General features: G+C 44.0%; 2 protein-coding genes across 2 annotated transcripts; one reads left to right on the plus strand and one right to left on the minus strand.

Moving 5' to 3' along the window:
* Positions 1-3,363: 3,363 nt before the first annotated feature.
* Positions 3,364-6,931, plus strand: LOC109642098 (peptidyl-prolyl cis-trans isomerase FKBP1A-like). Its single transcript, XM_020106763.2, has 5 exons — positions 3,364-3,493; positions 3,599-3,646; positions 5,072-5,184; positions 5,607-5,781; positions 6,060-6,931. The coding sequence occupies exons 1-4, from the start codon at positions 3,457-3,459 to the stop codon at positions 5,736-5,738; spliced, it is 330 nt and encodes a 109-aa protein (XP_019962322.1). The 5' UTR covers positions 3,364-3,456; the 3' UTR covers positions 5,739-5,781; positions 6,060-6,931.
* A 139-nt stretch (positions 6,932-7,070) lies between these two features.
* On the minus strand, positions 7,071-13,578 carry LOC109642090 (syntaphilin). Its single transcript, XM_020106751.2, has 5 exons — positions 13,309-13,578; positions 10,909-11,017; positions 10,683-10,811; positions 10,256-10,405; positions 7,071-10,155 (listed from the first exon to the last, which is right to left on the minus strand). The coding sequence occupies exons 2-5, from the start codon at positions 10,950-10,952 to the stop codon at positions 8,916-8,918; spliced, it is 1,563 nt and encodes a 520-aa protein (XP_019962310.1). The 5' UTR covers positions 10,953-11,017; positions 13,309-13,578; the 3' UTR covers positions 7,071-8,915.
* Between the last annotated feature and the right edge of the window lie 171 nt (positions 13,579-13,749).

Raw genomic sequence — 13,749 nt, forward strand, 5'->3', positions numbered from 1 at the left:
CAGAATCACGACATGAAGAGACAGCGATGGTCTGTGTCTTTCACTCTGGGGCTCTTGCTCTTATGTTGGAGGCTGGGAGATATTTGTCTGTTCCCAGGGGCCACTTGTTTAGAATCTGTTCATGGCTACAGGTCGATGCTCCCAGATGTGTTGGACGACTTTGCCGTGAAACATCCGTCCTGTCAGGACCTGGAGCCTCTGTTTTTCTCCTGTTACGCCTTCTGCAGTAAGCTGGCGGGAGGCCTGTCTGTTGGAATCTCAACCATGATCCTACAGTGAGTCGGTCCTCGTCGCTCTCGCTCCACGTGTTGTGTGCGCACGTCTGTTGATCCGTCACATTGAGTCTTCTCCCTCCCGGCAGGTTTGTGGGCTACAGAGCGGGTGCGTGTAACCATGGTGACGGAGTGGTGACAGCTCTGATGGTGTTATTCGCACCAGTTCCCATCGCACTCCTGCTGATAGGGATGGCCTTTTTTTGCTCCTACCCAATCGATGAGAGGCATCTGCAGGAACAACTGACCGGAGACCTCCAGTAAGTGGCTCTTTGGGTTCTGACATGTTTTTTTTAAAGCAGCTGAGGAGAAAGCTTTTATTTTATTTATGTTTTTTCATTTATTTTTTATGGTGAATCAAATGAAATGTGAAAGCGTCCACTCATAAGGCACATATCACTCAGCTTTACTTTAGGTAAAGCAAGTTTAAGCTCAACTTGTTTGGATGACAACTTTACCAGCCTCGTTCATTAGCTGTGTCTCAAGTCGGGGGCCGAATCCCCTGGAGGCCCCGGTCTACGCAGCCGACATCAACTGCATCCTTCATAGGCCGTGACTGCAGCATCAAAGTGAAACGGTCTGGTCGTCCTTTTGTGTCACCAGCGTGTCCCACCCTTACAGCCGTCACCAAGCAACAGACCAAAAGATCTTCGGTTTATTAAAATACATTGAAAAGATGATTTTTTTATATTTAATTTGCATTTGAATATAATTTTTCTGTTTTCACTTCGTTTGCTGTCACCCTTTGAAAAATGAATCATGGGATATTTTGGGCCGGGAAAGGACTGACCTTTAAAGTTCACGAATCAACATTCTGCTTCTTTAATCAGTACACAAAATACACCAGATACACAGAAAGAGTTTTCTTCCTCTTTAACTAAGTAAGCTTTAGGGATGTTTGTCGGCTTATTTGTGCTAAACCAAGCAAACTGTATGTTCATTATATTTATCTTAACAAGAGAGCATTAAGCTAATTTCCCCAAAATATCAATCAGGTATTTTTCCATCTCAAACTCACAGAATATTGCACAATAGCTACTTAATCTAAAAAAAGCAGCAAACATGTAAGAACTGTTCTCATGCTTCCTTGATGAATAACAATGGCCTCTGGGGACATTCAAATTCACATTTCTCTGAAAACCCCTGCAGCACATCCTCCTCATTTTAATAACTACACATGTAACAGCACACATTTCAATTTTAAACAGGTTTATCAGATAAAGTCACAGTCACACATTTTGATTCTCCAGCATTTACTCTGTTGATATTTTCGTTCATCTCTTTATTCTTCATCCAGGCCAGAAGCTACATCATCATCAGACGCGAGAGAAAACGCGGAGCAGACAATTGTTCTGCAGCAGCTTCATCCTGGTGTGATGTCAACTTCGCAAAACAACACGAAGACCAACACAACGCACAAGTCAAACTCCTCACCCCGCTGTAACAGTCAGGATGGAAAAGGTTTCGTGAAGTTGTCTGCACCTTCAGACGTATTGAGTCCTCCCGCAGAACACAGCAGGCGTAAATCTCTTGTCCAGTCAGATGCACATCGTCAGTATCATAAACAGAGACCCAGCAATCAAAAGCATGCAGATAAAATGAGGTTGAGCAGAAATATCCCTGAGAATGAGCCTCGGTCTTTCTCTAGCAGAACAAAAGTGAAATCCAAAGTGTCGTGGGTTTAATGAAGCTTCAAGAGTCAAGAGTGGGTGAAGTCGAGTATGTTAATATAAAGCATTAGTAACCTGATGAGTTAATAAATATAAGTTGTTGTGATGTTGTGTTTGACAAATCACTCTGTAGTTTGAATTATTTAGTTTATTTCAATTCAAACATTTGTAATCATTGATTATATTTTTCTTTTGTGCATCAGAATTTATATGTGGGAACAAACATGGCTCCAGGTGAAAATTAACTGTTTTCAAGCAAGTTTATAATAAAAATGTGAAAAGTGATAAAAGGCCAAAGTTGTGTTCTGCTCAATTAATGTTGATGATCACATGTTGATGAGGTAAAGGCCTCAGCAGCCACTTATGTTCACCGATATTATCATTCAAAGAGAAGTCAGACACTCTTTTACCAACAGACTGTTTTTCCTGCAGGACTGTAACTTGTCAAAGCAGGTAAAGCACGAGTGAATCTAATAATAGTGACGGCTCGGTGTCTTTTGTGAGCTGCCAGATGCCACGGCGGTGAGATAGCCGTACACAGCACAGATCCCTGCAAGTGAAATGGGATGTGACCATGTTGTTGTTCATTACACCTGTGCCTCTCCTGCTCCAACATGTCTGAAACAGTCTACTGGCTGCTGATAGAAGACAATGGGCCCCAGGGCACAGACAGGCACACTCGGACAGCTTTAATTCCCTTTTCACAGTTGTTTTGTGTCTTTTCCATGTCGCATGTCTCTTCTCACTTTCTCACCTCATAGTCTTTTTGCGTTCCTGTGGGGTCACTCTGTGTCTCTGTAGTTGGTTTGCATCTCTTTGTGGTCATTTAACACTTTGTCTCCACACAAGTTGGCGTGGATCCAAGGTTCTTTTCAACATGTTCCGGTTTTAAATTCGGTTTCAAAAGCGGACTTCACCACCCTGTGAAACCCAAGATGGCTGCATCGTGTATCAACAGCAGCGAAAGCTGTAGTTTTCACCATTTCTAAGCATTTTCTGTCATTAAATGTGTCGTACACGTAGTTATGTCCAGTCGTGTTACTAACGTGTTAGTATGCGTGAAATGCAGCGTAATGCGTCCTTAACTGATTTTGCTAACGATGTCTTGCTGGCTGATGTAAACATTGTTCCTGTGGACAACTGGAACGCTCTCAGGTCATTAGCATGTAAATAAATAGTATTTAAACATAAAAGATCCATTCTAGAGTAAAGAAAACAACAATCTGTACAGTTTAGATGAAACACATCAGTGAACACATCACCAGGATTATTTTCTATTCAAAACCTGCCAATAGATCATCCTCACCTAAATCTCACACACGGATAAAAACACGTATAAGTTTGTTTATTGGCACTTTGCGTTGACCTCCATTCATTTTCACGCGCGCACGGTGACATGGTGCGTTTCGCCCCCATCGGTGCCCACCCGCCCGCCGGCAGCAGCAGGCCGCCCCTGCCCCCTGCCTCCGCTCGCATTGTACGGTGGTCGAGAGGAAGGAAACCGAGGAGCCAAAATGGGAGTAGAGATTGAAACCATAACTCCTGGAGACGGTGAGAGTAACTCTCGGCGTTCAGCAGCCTGTGTTTTCACCGGTGCTCCGCCGGTTTCTCGCCCCGTGTTTAAACGCGCTTCTCTCGGTTTCTCTTGGTTTGCAGGGCGGACATTTCCCAAGAAGGGGCAGCGCGTCGTGGTGCACTATGTCGGTGAGTGGGGGAGCCCGGAGCACCGCTGGGGCTGCCGACTGGAGCTGGAAGAGTCGGGCCTGGAGGGGAAATTACACTTGAGGCGATGGTCGCCACACGTGTCCGGTTAATGGTGTGAGAGTCCCGGTGTTTTGAGTGAAAGCGGAGACCGGAGACGGTTGTGCTCCGCTGGTTAGCATCGGAGCTAATGCCCCGGCTAACAAACAGCCTCCTGTCACTGCTCGGCTAACACCAGCTAACGTGAAGCTAACACCGGATCGTCTGTTTTTTTTACACGTGTCCCGGGCTCTTTGTTTAAAATACGGTGTGCTCTCGTTGTTCGGGACGTGAAGGAGGGAAGTGTTGAAGCCGGGCGAACGGTGCCGAAGCTGCTGTCAGCCGCCTGACGTCAAGCTAACCAGCCCCATGATGCTAGTCGGCTAACGTTAGCTCAGAGTTACAGTTAAAGGCTGCTGGGCTCAGACAGTGGAGTACAACCGAGTACATCTACTCGAGTACTTTATGTTTTCAAAACCACAAGTATGCAGCGAAAGTACAAGGTTGAGGTACTTGACTTGTGTGTGTGTGTGAAGTTCTACTTCACTAACTTTATATCAGACTGTTTATCTGACAGCTGCAGGTTTTCATCATATTTACATCAAAATCGCCACACGTTGATTTTCTGTCCATTTCACAAAGTCCACAATCTGTAGGAGTTTTACTTTATATAAATAACACAAATAGTTGTCTTCTTGTATATAAAGTTGTGTAAAATGCACAAAACTTCAAGATTGTTGTCATTTCCCAGTATTAAAGCCAAGTATTTGTTTACATGATTCAAAGACATGTGCAAAACAATTATAGTGAAACGAATATAAATCCTGCATCATCATCATGATCACACTTGTAGAAATAAACCTCAAGCGCAGCGTAAAGATAACACGGAGCACTGACAGGACAGAAACCAAAATTCTGCTCACTAATTCATCTGCGCTGTCTGAACAACACATCAGCCTGACATCTGCAGACAGCTGTCGGCCAGTGTTAGGTCAGCTCCACACATACTCAGGTATTTTTTTTAAAAGAGCTTTTCCACACGAGCACTGTTCTAGAAGAGACATATCCTCTCAGATGGTTTAATTTAAAGTGTGAATGGTTCGAAGAGGGAGGAAATGTTCTATATTTCTTGAGAAAACACAAGGATTGAAGGAAAAGTGATTGGGCTGAAAACAAGTTTGAGTAGCAGGACTTAGAGGGGCCCGACCCCAATACTGGGAACTTTTAACTGAACTACACATTCAAATACAGGGATTGTACTTGTTATAGAATATTGATTAAATTGTTCTACTGTTGTATTTACTTTCTCCACCACTGGATACAGAAAGTTGGGACTCATCCTCAGCCCCAAATCATCGAACAGCTTCCTTTCTCTTGGTTTTTCATCAGGCACGCTGGCAGATGGGAAAGTGTTCGACTCTTCGCGGTCCCGGGGGAAGCCGTTCAAATTCAAGATTGGTAACCAGGAGGTTATCCGTGGTTGGGAAGAAGGAGTAGCTCAGGTGAGCTGGAGCTTTTTCTTTTTCCACTGAAAATGTTCATTCGACATCACAATCAGTTGGCACGTATTAGTACATCCAGCTAGAACTAATGTTTAGTTTCAACAAAAACTTGAAGCTAAAACATTGCATTACGTTTGCTTTTGAGGTCACTGGGACGTTCAAGATGATTTGACTTCTTAATAAACATATCCCTGTGTGTATTAGAGCATGAAGTGATGTGTTGATTGGTGGTTTTAGCAGCTTATGAAGGAAGTTGTCAGACATAACAGGAAAATGTCTCCTTAGGATGTTTAAAGTTACAAATCATTTTATCATCAAAGTGAATGATTGAAAACAGTTGGCAGATAAATAATCAATAATAACGTTTCAGTTGTGTAATTTGTTGTGTTGTTATAATAGAAGAAACCTCTCCATCTCCACAGATGAGTGTAGGCCAGAGGGCAAAGCTGATTTGCTCGCCAGACTTCGCTTACGGCAGCAAAGGACACCCGGGGATCATCCCACCGAGCTCCACTCTCACCTTCGACGTGGAGCTGCTTAGTTTGGAGGCCTGAAACTTGTGCACTCACTTTGTTAAATTCCACTCAAATTTTCAGGGTGAGTGGTTTTTAATTATTTGTATAATCATTTTTATTCCCTGCATCATACACAGTATAGACGGGGTAATCTATTTTAAAGACCAGCATCTTAAAAATGTGCAAATGATGAACGACACTTGTTCTTCATTTATTACCCAGCCCATAATAAAACCTTGAGTTTTTTTATTTTGCGTTAAGATTAAGTGGTATGAGCATAACAGGCTTTAGTCTCCACGTGGTGTAATCCCCTCTCCGCCTTAATCACGGCTGTAAGACCCCGTCTCCTCTTCACTGCAGGTTGACTCCTATCTCGGGAACATGGAGGAAAAACTGTAACAGCTGATTCCTGCTTTTGATTCCTGCATAGGACCTATTCACTAGTTCACTCTCCTTTCCATTTAGATTCATATAATGTTGTGTCACTTGCTTTAAAACTTTATCCTTCATACTATACTTTAGATTACATACAGTAATAAGTCATAGGCCATCCCATTCAATGTATTTTGTCAAATTATGTTATGTATTTTTATGGTAATGTTTTTTTTCTTTGACTTAAAAAATTTACAAATTGTCGCCATCAGGACCAGGTGTTAGATTAAGTGTCAGAACTATCGAATCAGTCTCATTCCTGTGGCTCTGTGGCCTTCTACACTAAAATGGTATAGATTGCGGGTAATGGATTGTCTTGAATCGAAATAAGATTGAATTGTTTGACACAAAAAGGATATTTCCATCAGTGACCTTTGTGACGAAATTAGAAGAGATAACAGAAAGACATTGTTAACCAGGGTTTTGTGAATCAAGCACATTATTGCCATTAACATCCCACGTGTCTCTGCAGATGTAGGGTTTTTATTTGTCTATACTGAAGCATCAATTGTTAATTTATAAGAGTAAAATGACTTTAACTGCTCGAACGTTCACAGCTGGACATTATTTGTCTTGTTGGTCATGTGTAAAAAGCCAAAAGAAGGTCTTACGGGAAAATACTTGGTCTCTGGTTAAAGGTTTCTAAATTTGCATGGCAAGTTCCCCCCACAGATTCGTCGGCACATCTTGGGGTTTGTGGTTCTCTCTTTATTTGAAGGAGTTGTGTGTAACAAGCTGTGGATGTTGTAAAAGGTCTGTTCCTTCCTCAAAACACATTAAAAGAGTACTTTTAACACAAATTGCTATTTCTTCCTTCCCTGTGGGAGAGTGTATCTCAATGTTTAACCTCAGTGTTCACTTAAAACTGCCGGTTTGATCATCCTCACTGATGAATTAATACATATTATGGCATCGCAATACACTGATCGTAAAAAGAGGAAGTATGAAGCATCTTTTATTTTCCAAGAAGAGAAAGAAACATTCAGGGCATTTTGCAATATTAGTCTTTTTTTCCTTGACAATAAATCACTGCTCCATTACATTTGTTCAGTACAGACTGATGGAAAGTCCAGTTCATGTAGTAACAGTGTCATAGAGTGTTCACAACACACCACAACACTCAATCCAGTCACAATCCAACCACAGATGAATTACACTTTTGTTTCCTCCGCCAAGGAGGTTACATTTTGGTCTGCGTTTATCTGTTTACATATAAATTACTGGACAGATTACAATCAATCTTTGGTGGAAGAACGCAGTACACATCAGGGAACAACCTTTTAAAATGTGGTTATGGATCCAGATCAGGGGACATCACGAGGTTTGTTTTTATGTAGTTTTCTCAGAATAATTCATGGATCTAGATGGAAATAATCAGACATGTTTCGGTGCCTGATATCTTGAGTGTGTGCAGATCCAAATACAATTTAATTTGGTGAATTTAAAGGGTTTAATAAGGAGACTGTTGGGCCTTGGAGGTTTGCGCTCTACTGAGTGATGTTCTTGTCTTCCACTGAATTGAATTCACACGAACCAGTAATCATTGATTAAACTAGTAAAACCTTGTGGTAAAGTTCCCTGAAAGCTAAAACATTGCTCTTTTCCCATAATAAGGCTGAAATCTACTGCACATCATCGTAGTTACAATATTTCAGTCGACAAACTAAAGGGCCACTTGTAAAGACTATGACACATATTGTACATGGTTATAAATATAAGTACATTGCTGTGAAAGTAACCCACACTGACACGCAGGATAACTCTCTTACTTCCAGCTGTGCAAAGACCTTTCATTTCATGGAGAATTTGAAAACACATCGCAGTTTAAAAAAACAGTTCACAAACCCAGCAAAGAAAACTGCTCCTTCATTCATTCAGCTGTGTGAATCACAAAGTACCGGATGTTAAAACTTAAAGAAATACCTCTCCTTTAAATTTCATAGAAACGTGTGACTGTAGAAATGTAACCAGATGGTGCATTTAAGGACATCACGTTATGTAAAATTCACCGGACACACCTCAAGTTGTTTTTGTTGTTCTTTATTTTTAGGTTATCGATTCAGCTTAAATGAAAATTTAGTGTCGATGTTCAGGGTAAACGTAAAGAAATAGAGTCGGTACAGTTTTAAACTCTCATCATAGTTAGTTTATTGGCAAAATATCACTGATCTGTCTGTTTTTGCACCTGAGAACTAGATTTGATGCACATGCTCAAGCTTGAAGAACGTCAAAGCTGTAAAACATTCAGTATTTTTATGGGTGGAATGACAAAATCATAGCGTTCTGCTTTTTACCCACTGTGCTATAAATCTATTCCCTTTCTGCTTCAGTCTGTCAACTAATAATAGACTTTTGAATGATTTTTATGGTGATATTATTTCAATAATGTTAAAAAGATGATGAAATTGGAGAAATATTCAGACAATGTCTCCTCATATTTTTTTAATATAATGAATATGAATATTTTTCTTCATATAAAATCCAGGTTGGGGCTTTTGAATTCAAGCAGGAGAACCAAACCACATTGTGGGTTACATGCAAATTGCAATAAAGAGAAAACCATTGAAACTGCAGGCAGTAGCAGTCAGTACAGTACATTTAGGTAATGCAAGTATTTAATAATGTACAACTAATCCACTGTTGTCTAAGGCATGTCCACAAACATACAAGGGCTTTAAAATCTAAAAACCTAATCAGCAACATGGCCATAACTAAAATGGGATGAACATGTCAGCAGTGTCGTTGCTGTGTGGCCGGCAGAGGTTAGAAGTTGTATTCTTAATGTCAGATTGCTGTGGTTCCATTCATGTCCGTGGGCCTGCGTCCCCTGCCTGCACCCTGCCGCCGAAGCGAGTGGAGGGCTACAGCGCAGCAACCTCTGAGCAGGGACCCGATGTGATACACTGGCATGACGTCCCGTTGTGCCCCTCGACACAGCCAAGCCATGGTGGGGACCACTGGCACTGCCAAGGCCAAAAGATCTATGAGGAAGTAGCGGCTCCAGTGGCCCAGCTGAGGGGAAGGCCCGTCATCTCTTGCTCCTTCGGTTTCCTCCCTGTCGTCCTCCTCTATCTCCAGTACTGTGGCCTCCTGCCTCACTGGCAGTGGAGCTGTAGGGTGGGGCTGGCAGGTGTGTGGCTCTGCTGGCATCTTTACTAGCTCCTCCGGTTGTTCCCGTGGTAGCATCTCTAAGCTGTATGAAGGAGGAGACGCAGGAGGTAAAGATGATGGAAACAGATGAGGTTCTGAGGGGGTGACGTCTGCTGTGGCTAAAGAAATGACACTGAGTTCTTCTGCGACGCTTTCCTCACACAGCCAGGTCATGGTGGGGCTGCAGGCCTGAGAGCGGACCTCTGGCTTTTTCTCAGCTGCAGGAGAAGGAGTGGGGATAGGGTCACTGACTGGAACTGCAGGAGTCGCCGCTGTTACTGGGACCTCCTCCTGAGGTAAGTGCAGGAACAGGTGATGGTGGGGGTGGTAGGTGTGTCCACTGCACCTGCAGCTGCTGCTGAGCGTGTGGCAGGAGTGTGAGACGGGCAGCACGGCCCCCCCACTGCACAGCCTTTCATAGGTGGAAGAGCGAGGGGGGCCTCGGGTGTGGCCCTGCGTTGGCAGCTGCTCTGACAGGAGGGCCGCTTCCAGGAGGAGGTGGGTCTGTCCTGCTGAGCGAGACGCTCCACTTGTCTCAGGAGCATTGGGGCTGCGCTCCAGCTGCAGAGCCTCGCTGCTCATTCGGGTGTGAGTGGTGCTGCGGCTCAAAGTGCTGGCTGGTGAACAACCACAGGAGCGAGACCTGCCCCCAGGCCGAGCTCCCAGAAACCCTGAGTATGGCTTGTGGTCGTGAGGTTCTTGTTCACGGACACCGGGGTTCGACCTCACTGACTCCACCACTTCCTGGAGGTGCAGAATCTCCTTGCGGGCTTCTTTAAGAGCCAACTGGGCCTCCACACGGTGACATTCCTCCTCTATCCAGTCTTCCTGCATCCTGTACAGCTGGCTCCTCAACTCATCGATTTCACAGTCCCTGACAAAGTGGGAAGAACAATTGAATAGCAGATTTATTTCCTTGTGACTTTATACTTTTAGTAATTGATGGAGTGAGTTGAAGGGCAGAAATGTTTTACCTGTGCTGTAGTCTTTCCACGTTCTCCCTCAGCCTGGCTCGTAGGTGTCGTATACACACCTCCTTCTGTTGCAGGGGCGTAAGGTACTGCTCCGGGGTCGGGGGCCTGATCCCATGGTTGTCACTGCAGGCTGTGTGCTTTGCCTGACGCCTGAACAAAAACACACAAACTTACAATAAGGGCTTTGTTTAATTACACGTGAAAGCTGTAAACTGTGGCTGAGAAAATAAAAATTATGCTGAATGAGAGGATACATGTTGTGCAAGGCCTGTGGAAGTAAGTGGCCCTTCAATCAACCCTTAGTGAAGCAAACAATGGCCTGTTTTTGTTGACAGGGTGTCACTGATTTGTTGTATTGTGTAATGATCAGTGCCCACATTAACAGGAGTGGACAGAAGAAGCTGATCTTGTTGAGCCTGTATCTCACCTGGGTGTACTGGGATACGTCCGAGCTATGAGGCTCTCCTCTGCTGCCCGTCCCCGACCAGGGTAGGTGTGGGTACTAGATGTATCGCCGGAATATCTCCCGCTGCCGCCACCGGTTCCCACTGAGCGCCTTGAAGGGGCGACATCAAATTACACACATTCAGCAAACATGCAAACCAAACAATATGCCATTCAGGTGTTCAAGTAGAGAGGCGTGACAACAGTACCTGCGCTGACCTGAGGAGGGCTTCCGACTCGGAGTGAGAGACATTGATGACCTCCAACGTCTCCAACCGGTGTCTCTAGAGAAAGACGCTAGGAGCCCTCACAGCCAAACTGGAATGAGAAGAGGAGCAGAAGCAGAGAACCGAGGACATGAAGGACAATCCGAAATAATTCAAAGTCTAGAAGGTCAGTCAGTAAAGTGCATACCTCCGTCAAGGCCCAGCAATCTCCCTATGAAACCACTAAATTCATAAAGGTTTTACTTTGGATACGTCTCCTAAACATGTCTTATTTAATCAAAACATGAAATGGCTTCTTTCCTGACCCCTTTAAAAATCCTTCCACCAAGTTTCATGCTAATCCATTGAGTCGTTTTTGTATATTCCTGCTGACTAACACATAGACAAGATGAAAACACAACCTCCTTGGTTGAGTGAACAACTCCACCATTCAGTAAAGAATCCCAAAGAAACAAGTTATTCATCGTACAATAGCTTGTCTTCTGCCATGATGTGCTTCTTCACTCAGTGACAGTAGCGTGATAAAGGAAAATAGTGAAGGCGAGCGGCAGATAAAGCCTCGTCTCTGTGCTGACACAAAGAAAGAGTTCACAGTCAGTGCAGCTGTGGCTCTGAGCTGTGTCGTCCTGCTCGGCTGCAGGAAAACATGGTGAACCTTCACATTCACTGGAGTCAGAGGGCAAAGACAACTGGACACGCTGTGGCCGGTAAAGTCAGGAGGGGTCGCTGGGGTTAGTGCCTCTCTGCAGTAAGTTCAGATCCAGATGTAGTGGGCAGTCGTGGCCTGTATCTGCTCTCTGACGAAACAAGAAACTTTGGCACTCATGCTTTTATTCTCCCGCTGAATAAAACAGATACTGTGAAAAGAGCTGAATTCTTGTTTTTTCTGCAAAGATGTTCCAAAATGGCACGGACACTGCATCACACCTAAACATGGACAAGAGAAGGAAAAGAGGAAAGTTGTCCAAGGAGATGGGGAAGGAATTTAAGAGGACTGTTGTGAGTTGATGTTTTTCTGGCTTGCTTAATACACTGCTGGATATTCTAATTTAATTTAAGTGGCAAACTCAAGGCTGCATCTCCAACAGCTCAGTGATCACGTGGCCTAAACTGCTGACACTATGTGGACGTTTAATGTTTCATGGGCTGTATTGATGTGGCCACAAGAGGAAAACTGACCCCGGCTGGAACACCAGGACAGTTTGACTTGTGTAAAAACAACGGAGGAAAAACGTCAAAACAGAAACAAGCTCCTCCAAGATCAAGATACAAGAGAGTCCATTTCTGAATGAAAGTGGAAGAAACCACATTTAAAAGACAAACAACTGGAAGAAAACAAATGTGTCAATGTTTCTGGGAGAATCTCCCAAAAACAAATCTCAGCTTTTTGGTTCCATCACATCAGCTGTGTGTTCACAGAAGTAAAAGAATAATCAGTAAGAACAGAATCCCTGCTGTGAAACATGGAGGAGTCTCAGTCCCTGTCCAACAAAGAGAAATCAGATTATCCAGGAATTACTGCCCAGTGTGAGAGAGCTGTCGTGGCTCCTCCAACAGGACAACGGCCCAAAACATGCAGCTAAAAGCAGGACATGGATGCATGAGAGGAAAATATACTGTAGACGTCTTAATCCAATCCAACATCTGTGGAAAATGCTGAAACATCTGGATCTTAAGTAAGTTCACAGGTTGCCTCCAGGAAATGAATAATTTAATTTCACTCTTGCTTCCATAAGCAAAACACCACTTATACATTTCATTAATTCATTTAACTGCAGGGTCTAATCTTATAAGCTGCTGATATGGGCCTGAATTCTCCCTGCAGGTGGATAAACCAGTGAAGTGGCTGCAGACACAAACAGACTGAACCAGCATCGACCTATATTTAAATTCTAGGACAATGAGACAGGAGACCTCAGCCTCGTCTCCTCTGGCTGCGCAACAAGTGGTAGGACTGTCATTGGTGAGAAATACGCAATCGTCTTACGTAAGTGTGAGACCCAGTGTTTACTGTGGAGGAGGAGGAGGACGGAGCCGGCGGAAGAAAACTGTGCGTAAAGATCCGGAGAAATGATTAATCAGCCGGGGATGTTATGACAGATAGAAGTTGTGGGGATGGCAAATGGTTTTGGCATTAAATCAAAAATGTTCCTACAGCAAAACAGAGAACCTGTGATGGTGGTGATGATGATGATGACGATGATGATTACAGCAGAAAGTCTCATCTCTGGTTTGCGTAACGCAGCAGAGGAGTCTCCAAACAGGACACCTTCATACAAACAGCTGACTACCACATGTGGCCCCAGCTGCGTCCCACGTACCAGGACAACAGCAGGTCCCCGGATCTAAACACACAGCCTCCATTGAACATGAAAACTCTACCATGTCTTCAGGTGGAGGTCGTGGTGCGTCGTGGACAAGCCTGGGTTCCAGCCGGTGGTGCCCGCAGGAGGAGGAGAGGAGGATGCTGCGGCTGCTGCTGCTGCTGCTGCTGCTCAGAGTCCATCCTGCAGCCATGGAGCCCGGAGATGAAATGAGGCGTCTGCTGCTGCATCGCTGCCTCTTAAAGAGACAGTGGAGGAGAACCGCTTCGTTTGGCTGCAGATTCAGGAACAGCTTGATGATGCTGCTGTTTTAGTGCGTGGAGCAATGTTGGCTGACAGGTGAGGTGTGAGAAGTGCAGCAGTGACAGTGTGCACTGATCACCACAGACCACAGTTACAGCTGAGATGGTTCCTGTATAAGAGACATACAGTAAAAGTTTTATTTTATTATATAGATTCTTATTATACCTTTTTTCTATCCATCAACATGTCTACCTAC

This window comes from Paralichthys olivaceus, chromosome 6 (genome assembly GCF_024713975.1).
Source record: "Paralichthys olivaceus isolate ysfri-2021 chromosome 6, ASM2471397v2, whole genome shotgun sequence".
NCBI classification, from domain to species: domain Eukaryota; kingdom Metazoa; phylum Chordata; class Actinopteri; order Pleuronectiformes; family Paralichthyidae; genus Paralichthys; species Paralichthys olivaceus.